This window comes from Alosa alosa, chromosome 2, assembly GCF_017589495.1.
Source record: "Alosa alosa isolate M-15738 ecotype Scorff River chromosome 2, AALO_Geno_1.1, whole genome shotgun sequence".
In the NCBI taxonomy this organism is placed as follows: Eukaryota; Metazoa; Chordata; class Actinopteri; order Clupeiformes; family Clupeidae; genus Alosa; species Alosa alosa.
Genome location: NC_063190.1, coordinates 16,823,140 through 16,841,146, shown reverse-complemented (window position 1 = coordinate 16,841,146; position 18,007 = coordinate 16,823,140). Strand labels below are relative to the sequence as shown.

At 41.5% G+C, this 18,007-nt stretch overlaps 1 protein-coding gene across 1 annotated transcript in view; it reads right to left on the bottom strand.

The window, feature by feature from the left end:
- The window catches only part of LOC125310497 (rap guanine nucleotide exchange factor 6-like), an 89,427-nt gene extending 71,871 nt beyond the window's left edge, over positions 1 to 17,556 (bottom strand). Inside the window, 4 exon segments of the mRNA XM_048267983.1 lie at positions 1,159 to 1,242; positions 2,611 to 2,667; positions 2,916 to 2,986; positions 16,638 to 17,556. Coding sequence (XP_048123940.1) covers positions 1,159 to 1,242; positions 2,611 to 2,667; positions 2,916 to 2,986; positions 16,638 to 16,694 — 269 coding nt within the window. The 5' untranslated portion in view covers positions 16,695 to 17,556.
- Between the last annotated feature and the right edge of the window lie 451 nt (positions 17,557 to 18,007).

The following is an 18,007-nucleotide window of genomic DNA, read 5'->3' as shown; positions in this document are numbered from 1 at the left end:
GGTGCCTTGCTCAAGGGTACTTCAGCCGTGCCTACTGGTCGGGGTTCGAACCGGCAACCTTCCGGTTACAAGTCCGAAGCACTAATCAGTAGGCCACGGCTGCCCCAGTAGTGCATTAATGGGGAGAGCAAAGGGAATTTAATCTAAAGCGAACCTCTACAATCTAAGTTGATAGTCTAACATAAAGATGCTGATTTTGATTTTACAAAAGCTAACAGGAATGACCTTTTTTTTTTATATGAGTGGGAGGGTCAGCCGTTGAGCTGCTGGCAGACGCAGCAGGGCAGATGAAAATCATTATGACCAGCTTACGGCATGGATGCTGCGCCCGAGACTCTCCGCCCCATCTGCCCCCAATGACCAAAAGCCCCAGCGAACCAACCAACAGAGCAGAGCGGTCCATTGAAGATACCGGTCCTCCTCCTCGGAGCGATGGAGAAGGAGGAGAAGGACACAATGCAATTTTATCCTTCCGACTATGTAGCTTTCCATGTCACTTTCAGTCTCCCTGTGATCCGATATCTCATCACAAGCCTCTACAGACTCAACAAGCCCATTCCAAGATCCCCGAGGTAAAAAAAAAAAAAAAAAAGTTTCTTGCCATTGAATGTGATAAGTGTCCAAAAAGGAGGGTTAACACACATCTAGACTCTAGGTGTGCTAACACACATCTAGGTGGTATGTGTATAATGGACGTGATAAAGACATAAACTGACAAAAAAAAAAAAAAAAACATTGGTCTAATAAAATAATTTTGCATAAAATCGTGCAACTCTTTGTTCCTTGTTAAAAGTTGCCTTTGCTTGTGTCTGCCCTTGATACTTACACACAGGGAAAGGACTGACGGCAGAGACAACACTTTGCCACCAGATAAGACCTAAAAGACATAATTTGCTTGTAGACTAAACACTACAGTTTCAGTCACAATAAACACCCATCACCCTTTTGTACAACTATAATATGAGAGGAAACTCTGTGAATTCTGATTCTGATTTAGCATGTTGGTAACCCCCAAAAAAGTGAAGCAAAGAATTTTAACATTAGCCATGAATTTCCAGTGAAGAGCAGGGATGGGTTGCCAGATGGTTGGTTCGTCAGTATTTCTGCTTATCCGTTATGACCACGAGGCTTTTGTGTTAGCAGAGGTGGGGGACGTACCAGCAGCGCGCCAAGTACATGTGCTCCTTCACGAAGACCGAGCCGGACAGTAGGATGTACCAGCATGTGGAGATGTTATCCGGACTGTGGGAGGAAAACAAAACACATGAGTGTCTACGCCCAGGACACTGAGAATCCAAATCGTCCACTGTAACACCCAGGACACCGAGTATCCAAATCGTTCACTGTATACAGGACGTTTGTAATGAGGTCTAAACAATCAAATACTAGTTCCCCCTTTTCAAGAGTTGGATGGTTCACATTATTTTACTGTTACAGTTGCATACAGTTGGACAGGATGTCAGACTGTGGGAAAAGGTTCCGCTCTAGTTGGGAAATACGATATAGGCGTCATCAGTAGTTTCTCCACAACTTGATTGGGACTTTTGCCAACATTCTAAACTACTGTTCACAGCATTGCAGAACACAGTATTGTCTTAAGAATGGTGTTTTGAAATATCAAAGGTCTGGTCTGGTCTGACAGTGTGCTTCAAAAACAAAATAATTAACTGAAATTATCGGGCCACAAAGTTGAAACATGGTTAAGGTGTACAAGTAAATTAAATATGGGGAATTTCACCATCATAGGTGATTTCCAATGTTGGCATGTCACCTTCTGTATTCAGAAGATTAGGGACATTTTATTTCTTGCATCATTGCAGACATTCAACTCTTTTTTTTTTTTTTTTAGTTCAAAAAACATGTATATATTTATTTACATGTACATGTATTCATTTAGCAAACACTTTTCATCCAAAGTGACTTACATATGTCTATTCTATTACAAGGGACTACATTGGCCCCGGAGTTACTTGGGGTTAAGTGCTTTGCTCAAGGGCACAACGGTGGAAACCGGGTATTGAACCCACAACTACTGCATGCTAGTCCAGCTATTTAGTTAATAGAGGTCAATATTTATTATTACATGCACTCTGTTTCAGTTCTTCACAGTTCTTCAGAGTAGGACATTTTATCCTGGTATTCTCAATGGTGTTAAAGATTAACAGTAAAGAATTATTAACAATAAAGAATAAAATAACTGAAGGGGGTCATCTGGGGACTTCAAGGTGACTTGGCATGGAATGAATCATAAGGGGAGATGCACTCAGAACAGAGAAACCTCAGGATGTTTGTTTGATGCTCAGTTTGGGCCATCCTCACACTGATCTGATACCAAAGTGCAAGATGGGAGCTTGATGTAGGAAACACAACGTGGAATCACAAACACAACGGAGGATGGGTGGCCCGTCTAATATCTCCATTATAGGAGTAATAAAACCAGACACCCCACAGTGATGTAATTCAATACCATATATCTGTCACAGGGCGAAGGACCAAAGTGTTGTTAAAAATAAGATTAGATCCATCTTTGATATAGGACTGTGACTTAGGCTATAAAGGATTGGTCACAAGCAGAGCAGCTGTTTATGTCAGGAAGATGTATTTACTCACTAGAACAGGATGTGGTTGGCATCATAGCGCTCATATCTGGCTGAGGTGCACATGGACCTGAGAAGATAAAGCACGATGGTTCATGAGAGGACAGGAAGGGGAACAAACATGATGGTTTGTGGTTGAAAGTGAGTGTGTGTGTATGTGTGTGTGAGTGAGTAAGTGAGTGAGTGAGTGAGTGAGTGGAAGGATGGATGGATGGATGGATGGATGGATGGATGGATAGATAGATAGATAGATAGATAGATAGATAGATAGAGAGAGAGAGAGAGAGAGAGAGATGTGCTGTGCTGACAGTACTCTACCTTAGCTGGTGTTCTCTCAGGTGTGACAGCACATCCATGTGGTAAAGGTGGCAGTAGATGTTGTTCAGATCCTAGAGCAGAAAAAGAGTGGTGACACAAGCGTTAGATTTGTATGTGAAAGAGGAAGAATGAAGGAGCATCTGCTCAGATCATTATGGTTTCCCCATTACACACAAATGCACAGAGACCAAAACATTGCAGACCCAGGCAAGGCATCTCAGCGTAGACTAAAAGACTATACAACACAGAGAGCTAGTAACAAGGAGGACAGGACGTGACAAGGGATAAGGACATAGCACTGAGGCTTATGTGGGATATTTTGCCTTCAACCACTGTTAGTGTTTTTCCCTTGTTTAAAAAGCCCATGGCACTTCCACACACGAGTGGAATATTCAATGGCCAACAAATGGCCCTTCTTCACAAGCTGTAGCCTGTGTATATTTTTATAGTGATTAAGTTTATACTATTAAAGTAACATAACATGGACAGATATAGCCAATTTAATTGTTAATCAGATTTTTGTAAGATAATTAATTGTTAACTAAAATTTCATGATCATGACAGGCATAGCAACAATTATGTGCAAAAGCCAGCCAGAAACCACTTAAGTATTAAATTAATCAGCTCTATGACGATCAGGTTATCTTCTGTGAAACCACATCCCCATTAGAAATGCAGACAGGGCCGTTCTGAAGGACACATCTTTGCATCAGGCTCTATGCACCAGTCCAAATTTAGACATTTCGAAATAGTCAAATTCATGTTTCTGAGAGACTGTCAACAAAGCAAAAATAGTCATAAGGAATTTGACTCGGTCTAAATGTGGGTAGAAACAATGAAAGGGCTCGGCTATCTTAACTACTAAATTCCAACAAGCCGTCTCCTCTGACGTGCACCTTTGCCTACACACGGTTACGCCTGGCCCAGTGAGCACCTCTTACACAACATTTCACCTCTGTGTTTAGAATCCACAGACATAAAAGGGCTTAAAAGATTTCTATAGTCTTTAAAAGCGCTTCAGAGGGGATATCAGACCAAAGAAAATGGGTCAGGAGCAATTCTGGGGTTGTTGGTGTTGGTAATTTCCCATTAAAATGTTATTATTCTCCTCAGCACACACAGAGAGAGCACTTAAAATAGCCCATTATCACGCACAGCTGTTCAAACATGTAGCGCCGATGGGCTGCAGAATGCATGTGAAAAAATATGCGTGGCCAGATGGAGCAATAGGGACAGAGGGCCTTTTGAGTCTGTGGGCAACTAGCATTAACAGGTGTAGGGCATGCTTGAGTGCCCACACACACACACACAGTCAGTTAAAAAAAAAAAAAAGTGTTCAGTCTGACCCCATGCACCACTGTGGAAACACAACCTTGTCTACCCCTACATTGCATTGCCTATATAAGCCCAGATAAAATACATGTACATAGTTTAAAACAAAAACAAAAAAATCCTGGGCTTCATATAGACCACATTTGCCCAACTGGTGTCCATGACAAGAATTTCATTTCACACGATGGCTTCTTTTTTTGGCAGTTCATCCGTTTTCAGATCTGAACTTGACTAGAAAAATCACGATAGAGGGATAAAGTGGTGGAGATTCCATTCCCTGAGAAACATGCACTGCGCTACTACTGCACTGCTGCCCCGACACCCCGACACCCCGCTTCAACATGACGGGAGGAGCCGCAGGGCTGCGGAGGAGGAAGCCTGGAGGTGGGGAAACCAAACCAAACGGCAGCAGCTGAGTGTAGTGTAACTGTAACCCGATTCAAAGGCTGTCAAGGAAGAGCGGAGTTGAGTGGAGAAGAGGAGCGAAAGGAGGAAAAAAAATGCCCTGTGCGAAGCCGCAGCGGACGGAAGTCTGGTGAAATCCTGAGAAACGATCATGGCAATGTCACGCAGGGATCCGCTCTAATCCCCCCATCCGCAGGGCTTCAGAGAGGGAGTGCAGACGCTTTGAACCCGGCAAGCTTGAGACGTGCAATCTGGTCTTCATGTCTCCATCCAAAAACTCCACAGGAAGATACAAAGCTGTGTTTTATGTTATGATTTTTATTACTTGTAATGTTACAATTTAACCTTCAATCAACAACTAGATTCAATCTACCTAACAACTAGGTCCAATCTGCTCAAAGGTGTAGATTTGATTTTAAAGAGCACAGGCCCACAAGAAATGTTTTCAGACTAGTCATATTTCCACAATATGAAACAAGTCAAAATATGTAGGCTTATCTACAAGCAAGGGGTGATAAAATAGAAAGGAGATAAAGATATGGTGTACTTCAAGGCACATCTGTTTACAGACTTTCTCAAATACATGGATCGTAACAACATTTATTCATTCTGAGGTCAATATTAAGAGTGTAGTGTTATTTAAAAGGACACCAACACAACATCAAAAAGTGACAATGCATCCCAGATGTCTAAGCTTCATTTTAGGGCCAATTTGTTACAGACACGCACAAAAAAAATCTCCAGGGGCATATAGAAACTAAACAAAAAGCTTTATTGACCACACGTGAGTCCAGCTCCCAATGTGGTCTTCAGCACCGAACCCTGCGGAGGCTACGCAAGGGTCAGTCAGAGCCCTGAGGCTGGGTTGCCGTGGAGATGGGGGGGGAGAGCAGCACCATGTGCCGGGGCCGCTGGCTCAGTCCTTACAAAAAAGAAATACTATAATCGTAATGCCATCACATTTCTATAGCTCTATGATGATAGTGCATAATACTTGTGCAGAATATATAGTATTCCTATAGTAAAGTTATAGTACTTCTATAATATGTCGCAAAATACTATAATACTTCTATAGCAACTACTTCTAGGATGTTCTGCACACCTCTATAATATTCTTACCTTCTATAGTGTTCCTATTATACAGTTTTATAGGACTTCTTTTCAATCGAGTTGTAGTAGCGCAGTAATATAGAACGAAATGCGGTCTCGGAGTAAGTGGTAAACCTCCTCCACAACAAGAGCCCTATGACATTGTTTTGTGAGGAGAATGAAGCCATACAGCTCTTCTATTAGGAGGTTTACCACTTACTCAGAGTTAACTTACCCAGGTTTGTCACTAAACCACATACTTGGAATACCCCCCTGATCTCCAGCTACAGCAGAGACGCTCCAGTCCAAACCCCCCCCCCAAACCAAACACCTACCCTGTCAAACTCAACTCAGCCCCATTGATCAGTCTGGAGCAAAAGCCGATACAGGATGTCAAGTCAGCCATGCCAGTCTTTTCAATAAAGCGTCTGTCATTCAGACAAATCCAATGAGAGCACATTAACTCAGCTTCATGGAGTCGTCTCCACACAACTCACTGACACTTTCTTACACGCCAGGACGCCATGAGTCTCTCGTTAGCTTTTGGCCCAGGTTCCACTGCCGCAGTTTGTCTTTGTCTTTGTTCTTTTTTTCCTTTTGGATGTTCTTTTTGCCATTATTTATGTAAAATACATTAAATGTTAAATGTCCTGTATAAACAAACTTGCCAAGCTTTTTTTTTTTTTTTTTTTTTTTTTTAAGCAAGATTTTGACTAATTGTTACTGGACCACATCAAACAAATCTAACATCAGATAGAAAGAGAATAAAAAGACAAGGCAACCATCAAAGGCTACATACATACACAGAAAAGTGCATTCAAGTGTGAAACCACTGTAGCTCAGCGCTACGCTATTCATCTGAAACAATTAGCAGCCCACTTAGCTAAACCTCATTTAACTCACTATCCTTTACACCCCCAACACTTCTGTGCCCACCGTCCTGAGGGCTTCTTGACCCCTGACCTGTGACCCTAGTGGTCCTCCACTGTGACCTGTCCTAACCTCACCGGAGTCTCTCTGCTCTGACTCTAGGAGCCAAAAATATGTCACACCTGCTTGCAGTTATACTGTCCCGCCAACCAACGATCTGCTGAGTGAGACGTGCAATCAAGACCGCAAGTCAGAGCTCAGAGGCCACGGAGTGTCCGTCTCTGTGGAGAACTAGCAGGCAGGTGCTGCTGCCCCCTACTGGATCCAAGTTCACAGAAAGTTACCATCCATTCATTCCGCTGGAAACAAAAGAATGAACTACTCAAATAAAAAGGTACATAAATCTGAATATTAATTAAGATAAATATTGGAAATGTCTTGGTAAGGTCTATTTTTCAATCTTGATTTGATATGACGGTAGAGCAATTTGCCACAGTGAAAATCCTGTCTAGTGTGAATGTCACAGATATGAAAATGTTACATACCTACATGCACCTATACAAACACACAATGAATGGTTTCCTAAATTGACATAAAGCATGGAAGCACAATATACATCTTACAGTTTAAATAAAATAGCCATAGCTCATAAAATAGTTAATACAATAGTCTCTGCAATGTCCCAAGATGATGACAACTAGGGCTACACAAGCCAGAGTGCTGAAGGCTATAACCACCGTTTTTCTGTCTGTCCCACGTTGTTGACAGACTTGACCCAGCAGCTCTGGATCGTTTTGAACATCCCGCTCCAATCCCACTGCTCAGAGGTGACTGGCAGACTGCTGGTGAGGAGCAGCGAGTCGAGTGAGATGGTGAGAATGACGACGCGGGCACAGGGGATGCCAGGGGCACAGAGCTGGGCACACAGGAGCAGAAACTCTGCCACGGCAGCTGCCCCCTTCACCACGTCTGCCAGACCGCAGCCAGACCAAATTGAACTACGCCACGGAAAAACGTCCAGCGCACACACACACACACACACACACACACACACACACACAAATACAACGGAAAACAAGAATCCAACTGTTACCATGGCAATTCTGAGTGGAGGAAAAAGTTCTGTGTTACATAATCTTGGTTACTTCGTAGCCCTTACGTTACCCACTCCGCGAAACTTCGACTCCGTCAACACCCTGCCCCCACCCTCCCTCCCCCTCTCCACCCCCGCCCCCGCCCTGAGAGCGACCGAAGAAAACGGAAAAAGCTGGAGCAGCCGTGTGTAGGCGAAGAGAGAGAGCAGCAGCAGTGGTCATTATTACGTGTGCTCACTGTTCCAATTGACTAATTTTATCAAATACCACAGGTCTCAATCAGGATCTCTAGCCAGGGACTCATGACTTACAGCAGCATGACCCTCCTTTCATTTCCTATCCTTGAGGCCAAGTGGTGAAAGAGACGTGTTCAGCAAAAGGTCCTTGTTAATAATAGACCGTATGATGCTAGATTCAAAACCGTCTTAGGACGGAGAACTGAGGCATTGCTAATTCAGTGGAAAGAAGATGAGAGAAGAGCCTGGCTACAAATTAGATTACTTTCTAACCAACATTAAGCATGGTTAGTCAGACTGAACCCACTCCCTACTAATAAACAGATCTGTCTTCAATGTGGCTAAAGCTGTTGAAATATCAAACAGATATGCAACGATAGCATTAAACTAAGATCAGAGAACTTGACTGGTGAAAGGAACTGATATGCTATCCCAGGGTAGTGCGAGGGGATAGTTGTCAGGGCCTTCCAGAAAATTAACGTCTGAACATATTTTTCATCTCCATGGTAAAATGCCACAAATGATTTGACCCGTCACTGGACATGACTAAATGTTCATGAATGTAACAATGTTACATGTGCATAACTAAATGTTCATGAGTAAAATGTACCTTGAGGTTATAATTACTTGCTTGCTTTCAGGAATGAAATCCTGTACAGTAGATGCAAATTCTGACAGGCCTACACGCTCTGGCTTGCCAACCCCCAAAAAAAGGGAGGGGGGGTGGAATTTCAGAGTGATGGGCGTGAGACACAGCGTCCAGAGGCTGATAGACTGGTTTCTTTGATTGCATAAGACACTAAAAAAGTAAAAAAGTAAAAAGTGTTTAGTGTCAGATTTGCAGGTTTTTACTGAATTATTAAATGGACACTTTTAAAAGACGCTGAGCCCTCACCGGCTAGGGGTGGAGGGGATGGCATGAAAGGATTTGGGAGACGTTTTCAATAGCCGGGGGAAGGGGGGGAAAAACAGTCAGATGGCAGGCAACACGCTCACACAGGGCGAGTGCAGACACACTCAGGGCCTGTGTCAGCTCAGCTGAGCATGGCTCTGGGCACACAGGCACACGGTCTTATCGGGCAGGCGTGGCCTGCTGTGGAAGAACACTACTTGGGAGCCACAGATGGACGCCGTCCACCAACTTGTCAGCTCTCTCCTCACATTACACTCGTTGAGGACAAGTTAAGGTCGCATTTGGAACAGACTGTGGACCTCTTAACATTATAATGTACTTGAAGCCTGATGGTCACCATGCTAAACATGCGAGCGCTTTAGTCTATGAGCCACAGGTCCAAAAATGGAGTTTTCATTTCCACTTGGGGGGGTATTAGTAATTATATCAGTATTTTCCAAAAGCTATGTATCTCTGGAGTATATTTTCCACCAAAGCAAATTATGGGATCTGCTATCTTTGTGATTTTTACAACCTTATCTCTCCTAGTAGATATCCTATTCAAATGGATTGAATTTCAGAACAGTATTTACAAAATATCCTGACCTGAGCATGTCGAAGGATCTTCATCAAACCTGATAGGCTCACCAAGAAGGCCAGATAGACCAACAAGATATTCAAGGTCATGGGGTCAAAGGTCAAGGTCATATGGAGTCATACATAAGTAAGAAGGTTTGATTTAGTCTCATCTTTTTCAACAATTTTTCTAGCAAACCTCTCTTGTTTTGCTTCCTTATGCTATGTAGAAAAGTGCTATGTAGAAACATGCACAATAAATAAAGATTGTTGTTGTTTTCAATTTTGGAACATTCTTGATGGACTTCTCTTTTTTTAAATAATAGTCAGGGGAATTTAGCGAGGTGGAGCTAAGAAAGCATTTCCCAGGTCATGACCCCCGAGTATTTTGGTGCTCCTACAGTGAGATTCAGAGAAAGACACACATGACTATCCATCGCTCTCTCTTCTCTCGCTAAGGAAGCATTTCCCAGGTCATGACCCCAAGCTTGGAGCTCCCACAGCAAGACTGAAAATCTCTCTCTCTCTCTCTCTCTCTCTCATGGGGTCAGCACAATGGGCCTTACTGTGTGCCAGTGAGTGCCGTAGGCCGAGTCCAGACCTCACGTAGGAGGCAGATTCCAGACTCACAGTAGGCCTACCAACCAACACAATGCAGCACAGGCAACAGGGACAGGGGCCAATAAAGTGGGGTGCAGCCTTAGTGTTCACCAACAGCATTTGATTTCAGATTCAGATAGCCACGTCACGGATTGTTATGTAAACACGCTGCTGTGCTGGGAGTGTTTGAGTGCTTTGTTTTCTGAGAAAAGCAAATAGAAAACATTTGTAAATGTAAATATTGGCACAAGCACAGAAGATATACTATGTAGTGCTATACGAGTGTGGTATAATGTAAATATGGTCCAAAATATCTAAATATAAATAGCCTAAGTTTGTTTGTTTGTTTGTTTGTTTTAGTAAAACCTTTAGGTATGAACTGGCTGACTAGCTGCCAAGTATGAGTATCTGCTTACTGAGCCATGACATGAGTCATGAAACTGTATGACGTGCACTATATTGTCTATATTTATTCTTTCCATTCTCATCATGTGAGTGTATACAAAGGTTGCATCCTTGCATCAAAAGTCCGTGCTGAAAATGGCACTGCGGCAAAAAAAACCTTGAAGTTACGGTGGATTAGTTCTCTTCGTTCCGTGCAAACATGGATCATCCGGTAGTCACTCAATGCTCCCAGGGTGCGCAGTCCTTCACACAGTAACTACAGAGATACCACCTCAGGGAAGGACACTTCATTCCCTGGGCGTCTACACGGCATTCCTGCTACGCACATTAAGTAGGTGTCAGGAGGACTGCAACCCTCCCTTCAAGTCAGGCTTCATTCTTTCTGATCTCAGACACGTCAAAACTGCGGTGGAGCTACAGAGTCAAGGGCAAATGCTTAAAAGGGAGCACATACATCAAGAACCATCTGAATTAGGGTTTTTTGAATAATCGAATAGGCTACATGAACATGATCAAGACATGCAATATTCAGGATTTTAAACAGTCACATATTTTATTTTTTATCAACTTTTGGGTTCTACCTGACCATATAATTTCATGGCTTTCTACTGTCTAGTCACTAGTCTAGACTAGATTAGTCTAGTCATTAGACTCTAGTGTCATTGATAGCAAACTAACTAGGCATAGTCCATGCTTTAACTTCATTTATGAGATTAAAAATAATCAAGAACGCTGCATAAGGGAGCTTCCAACAAAAGAAAACAAGACTTCACAGCCAATCAACATTCATGTTGGGTAGTCACAACAGCAATTCACAACCAATCAACATTCATGTTGGGTAGTAACAACAGCGAGTCGCAAAATTGTCGGTCATGTTGGAGCTTGTATTTAATCAAGCAGATGTCCTCAAACCACATACCATAAACAACTGTACAAAAAAAAAAAAAAACAGCCTGAGCCTACATTATTTATCATTATATTGCACAAGATCCAGATTCAGGTCATACTTCTTGCCAACTAGATTCAGTTTCCGAGCTCAAACAGACTCTTCCCAGAGCTGTCAATACTAGCAACTCCAAATAAAGGCCTCTGAAGCCACACTACTGATGCTTCAGTCCTGCCTTGTTCCTTGAGTCTGCTTATCCCAGTCTATTGAATTAATTAGGCTAGACTTGCAGTTTACATCTAAGAAATCTTATTCTTTTGTTATGAACCCCCTTTTTACAAGCTGAGCACAAAAATGTCATTCATTTAGCATCATAGCATATAACAGCATTCCGAATGCACTGCTCATTAACAATAGTGTAATAAATATATTTTCCACCACAACTATCAAAGCTATTTTAATAAAATATACACAAGGCGTAAAACTTTTTTCTTTTTTTAACGAAAAGAACAGCCTCTGACTACACAAAATACAAATCAGATCAAAGTCACATTTATGACAGCTCAACCCATTTCCTTAAGCACACTAAAGACATTTGCCAAGACACTTACAAGTCATGATTGTTTAAAATAGAATAGTCACATTTTACTTGGCTTTGCATAACCAACAGAGTTGAATAGTGATCTGCTGTGCTACTCAAAACATATGCTGTGCAGCTGATTGAGTGGTCACATTTTACTTGCCTTTACACAACCAACAAAGTTGAATAGTGATACACAGGGCTACTCAAATCACATGCTGTGCTGTTATCAGATAAAGCTTGCTGTGTCAGAGCGTCCGTGTTCAAAATGTTAAGCTGGGCCCTAAAATAGAGTGGACGCCTGTCCTTTTCACAGGGTGGTGAACAGCAAATCAAGTGCCTGACAGTTTTATTTAATGTGGTGAAGTTGGGAGGAGAGATGTGCTGAAATCAGGCAGTAGTAGGTTAGTCGATGCGGGCTAAACGGTGAGTCAGCTATTTCTTGGGCCTGAAAAGTAGAGCATGCTGTACAGCAGACAGGCCGATCTAAACAGACGGACTTTGAGATGTGTCTGTTTTACAACAGAACTGAGGGCACTTTAGACTCCAAAAGAAACAACAGCTGTTATTCTCTCTCTATTTTGAAGCAGAATGTTACATTCACAGATATGGGTCTCTCTAAGCAGATTTGGAATTCACAAACACTACTACGACCTATGAGAATCACTGAGCAACTCGTATTAGGAAACCATCATGATGGACTGCGCTGGATGAATCATGTTACACACAACTAGGGATGAAATGGTATGGAAATTTAACCTCACGGTTATAGTGACCAAAATGATCACGGTTTTCGGTATTATAACGGTATTTTTACAAATATGTTCAGAAAGCACTGATAGGCCTACACAAGCTGAAATAGTCTCAAAAAGTGTCCCATTCACTTTTTCCTTGGTCATGTTTAATTGGCTATATGCTTATAGCTTAACTTACCCATGACTTGGAGCTTGCTATTTCTGTTATTCGTTAACATTTTTATCGCAGTTTACCATTACACTGGTAATCGTTACATCTCTACACACAACTAAACTGTACTATGCGCAACATCTACGAGAAAACTAAATCGACCTAACACCATTTTGTTTGTCATATTCATCTGTGCACCACAATCTACCAACTAAAGTGTGTCTTACAACTACCTTCTTGACCAAAGAGAAAACCTGTGCCATTCCAGCAGTGCTGACATGCACTGTGGTAGTGTGTACATGCTACATTCACTCAGCCTGCTAACACAGCACAGCTACTGCTTTCTTTAGTATATTTAAAGAGCTCTGGTCACAGCAAAGTCAGATGTAGGCTACACAATAAAATACTATCAGCAATTATTTTTTTGCTGAGTGAGTAGAAAGGGAGGGACATAAGTAAGAGTAGGCGGTCACATCCAATAATTTGACCACTTTCAGAACGGCTGCTCAATCAGGTCAATTAGCAGAGGCAGACATAGTAGGCCTACACAGCTTCATTACTTGAGTAAAAGTACAGATACCCTTTGCTAAATTTTACTCAAGTACAAGTAAAAGTACAACAGTCAGATGTCTACTTAAGTAAAAGTACTAAAGTACTTGTTTTTAAAAGTAGGCTACTTGAGTATCAAGAGTACAAGAGTGTTTTTCTAAATATTGCATTACTACTGCCACAGTGCTTACATTTATGTACTGAAACATCCTACATGGAGTTATGAAACAATTTAATGTTAATACCTTGGAGAATGTAAAAGGAATTGAAAGTAAAATCAAGTCATTTTCATCTTTTTACCATGTTGCCAGGGATGGGCAGTATTACAAATACAAAATACTATTTTGTAATGGAAACACTTGAAGCGAAAACTATCATTAACTTGTTCAGAAAATTGAAATAGTCTGGTGAGGTAGGGCCACAGGTTGGCACATTCCCGGGATGGACCTGCTGCGTCTTCATCCATTGTTTCGTCCATGGTTTCGTCTCTTATCTAAATCTAACCATGGAGTTGACTTTGGCGGAAAGCTGAAGGTGATTGCTGATAGGCTGTCCCAATCAGTGGCGCCTGCACAATCCAAACACGTTTGAGAGGGAAACAACAAATTGAGGGTTTCCGAGATTTTTCTTTTTTCCTTTTTTTTAGAAGAAGTAACGGGTACTCACGGTTATGGATGTAGTGCAGTAAAGAGTATAATATTTGCCTCTCAAATGTACTTGAGTAAAGTCATGAGTAGGCTACTCCCCAAAAATGATACTTGAGTAAAGTACAGATCCCTCAAAACTGTACTCCAGTAAATGTACTCCGTTACTGTCCGGCTCTGTCAATTAGCCAGATCAATTAGTTAATCAGCCATATCAATCACATCCTCTACAAAGGCAATTTGATGATTTGGGTCAAAACAGCACCACGGTAACTGGTAATTATAGCTAAACACATGGTGTACCATAAATGACAGATATGATATTATGGACATTTTCAACATGCACATAGTATCTGCCCTACACATGTAACACAAGCAACAAAAGTCAAGATGATTTAATAAGATAATCAGGCAAAGTTTGGTTGTTTATTTCACTAACATCTATTTCCTTGATAACACATTTTCAGCCAGGTATTGCCCATTTTGATAACTGAACATTGATTACACATGCTGGATGTAGGTATATATTTTTGATAATGAGCATAATATTTCTAAACATTTTTTGAAAGTGATGTTATTACAAACATGGTATAAGCGTAATAATCTAGGCTAATTTTGGCTGCTGTACCGTGTTGGCTGCTAATATCCAGTGATTTCACCAGCTGTGTACAGGCCTGGGGGAATGCACTTTCTCACACCCAAACAACAGGAAAGAATTCACTCCTACCCAGCTGCTTATATACTGAATGCTATAGTCGATAACCACAAAACATAACATTTGAATTTAGTCCAAAACAATGCCCTTTTCAGAGAGAGTGGCATTAACATATGACGGGCAGGTCACTCAGGACAAAGTTATCCCTTTCACCTGCGATAAGGTAAAGCCATCTCATCTCTTAGACAGCTGAAAGGCCTAAAGGGTCAGTGGACAAACTGCGCACTCTATTCTCCTTAGTCTGCATTTCACGCCTGTTCCCCAGACTAACCTACAGCGATAAATTGCTTTACTTTATCCGAACCTTGGGGATTTTATTAGCGCTACAAAGGGGGCTTTCAGAATGCAGGTCAGATGCTGGTCATGTTTACACACTAGGTCCACAAGTTCCTTCACATTCCTCAGATGATTTTATTTCACCTTTGAAAGAAGCCTGAAAGGCAGAAGCTCGAATATGTGGACTGGTATTTGAGGTCATTTGACGGGTGGTGATCGAGAGAGGTGCTCTAGGGATAGGCTACAACTTATCCGAGGGTTTCTGAGTTTAGAATTTCACAATTTTTTTCCCAGTGTGTACAAGTTTGAGAAACCAAAATCACACATAGACCTAAACAATATCTGAAATGCAAGATTTTTCTCTATACAGTTACAGCGTTATTTATAGAAGGTGACACCCTCCATCCACACGATAAACACATTTGAAATGCGCTAACAGTGTAACTGAAAAGCACGTAGCCCCAGTGAAGACAGGATAGACAGGGGTGCAGACATCAGCACTGACAGTCACACTATGCAGTTACCTCTTTTCACTGATCAAAGACTGCAGGCATTCAAAGAGTCCCTAAGGTATTTCATCCCTAACATTTTTCATCTATAATTCAGGTCAGTCAAAAAATCGGATCTCCAAAAGTCAAACAAAGTTCTAAGCTGCCAGCACTTCATAGCCTTTTCACTCTTATTTAAGTCTTCATTTAAAGAAATTAAGTGCAAGTTTACTGCTTTAAAACATTACAATGAGTCAAGAGTCCAAATCAAATGTCAATCATGGGAACAGTCCAACCTACTTAGGCCAAATGGTACAAAGATTACTTCTAGAGTAGGCCACCTGATGTGGGGAGTAGATAAGACTACTGACAGGTAGGCCTAGTACTGACAGGCTGCCTACAATGGGTTTGTCAACTGTGGGTCATGTCATGTCAATGAAATTACAAATGAATTGTTATTACCAGAGGCCAAATGTGTAGTATAGCTTATATACCATGATTACATATTCTATTATATTGCCTGGATTTCATCTATGATTTCATCTACAGTAGGTCCTGAATTCTTGTAAGCATCCGCTGCACCTTCATACACTCTCCGTTTTTGCCCCTGTCAAACTATTTGCACAAGTTAGGCACATGTAAGAAGGTTTGGGTTCCAACCTAGCCTGTGAGTAGGGCAATGTTATGTGAAAGAAATTCTGTAATGTTAACTTTTCTAATGCCACCCCCGTGATTTGAATAAGTGCCCAGAATGGTTATGCTACTGTCTGGACATCACGTTAATTTGGAAACCTATTCCTTTTAGGCCATTTACAGAACTCTTAGGATAAACAGAGAACTCTAGTCATGATACCATGCGTGCAGGCATGCAAGTTACACTAAAATCAAATCCGTCCCACAAATGCACTCCTTATTATGAGTTAACGGATTTGAAACTAGCAAGCTGATAACCAAAGATGAGATAGGTAAAAGAGTATACTCGTATACGTTAGCTGGCATGTTTGGCGCGTTTACTTTTTTATCTGTCATAAGTGACGCCCGCTCTGATATGACAGAAAGAGGGAGGGAGGAGAGAGAACGAAAAAGCAAAGTTGTGGTAAATATCTCCATGTCTGAGTCCGAAGTCGTACAATTCAGGCCACTTTAATTTAACTTAGTTATGAAGTCAATTTCACTTACCTCTGCTGTTCGTCGCGATGGAGGTCTCTTTAACGCCTGTTTGAGTGAAGAATCCATAATTGGAGTGTTTCACTAAGTCGTGCTCTCGTAAATGCGTCCCAAGTAGCTACGGGTTTTAAGAAATAAACTTATTTGTCACAATCCCACTTTGTGAGCTTTTCTTGACTCCGACCAGTGCCTCTTTACCTCGTCCGAGCATGGATAGGATTTTCAGGGAGGTACAGATTATTTTAACTTTAAATGTAATTTACGCACCGCGGCGACCACAAAACTGATGTCATGGTTTTACAAAGATCAGCGGCTTAAAATAGTAAGCCGACAGGTACAGTTGTAAGCGGAATTCATTTTTATCCTTCGTCGCCCTTTCTCGAAGAGCTAGCCATCTAACGTCTAGCCATCAACTAGACGGAAAGGAATGGAAGAGATTTCAGTCTCAGAGTCAACGCTGAGAGTTGACTAGCATAGTTGAGTTTTCCAGTCCCGCCGTTTAATCTAGGATGATCCACCAATCACGAAGTGTTCAACTGGCAACTTAGTCGCATTTGCTCCATTGATGTCAAGGCTAACATCTGTCCAGATGTTACAATTTCTATGTGTTGATTCGCGTGAAACACCACTTTTACTAGCAAAAAGCAACTCCCAGCCAACTCCTTTGGCTAATTCCTCAGAGCTAAATTAGCAGTCTTTTCCATAAATCTTGGCGACGACGAGACTGTCAGAGCTTGGTCCTCTAAAGCCCTATTAAGCCACACGGAAGTGTTTACGGTGTTGTTCGCAAACGTTGTGCAATATCAACTTGTGGTTTCAATGCAATTATTTGAGGAAAATAGCTGAACCCTCAGCTCAGCTGAGAGTCCTTAGATTGTTAGCTTACTAGTTTACAAGACTGGCTAGTACAAATCCTCAAAACAACTTTCCATTCTCTAGCAAGAGAAGCACACTCCCACACCGTTTCGAAAACATCGCGAGAAGACGTTTCACTTTCAAACATCTCCAAGTGTTCTGGTTAAGTAATTTTCCTCTTCGTCACACCTTTGACAGCTCCATCAGTTGTTTTGCTCTCCATTTTCAAAGACCGCGTTAATTGAAGTTAATTGGATCTAATTAAAAGCCCACTAATTCATGATCAAAGAGGGGTGTTGACCTCTGGTTGAGACGTGGTTATTTTTCGTGTAATTAATAGCATGGTGGTTTATGATTATAATCGCATTTTAAAATATCCAAAATGACTGGTCGTCGACGTCAGCTAAAACCTTCAAGTTAGTGTGCCTTACTTAAAACAGCTACCAATCCAAGGCAGATCACTTTTTAATAATATTCTTAGTTTTTTTCCCCTGACGGTTTTCTTTAATTGTCAGAAAAATCAATAA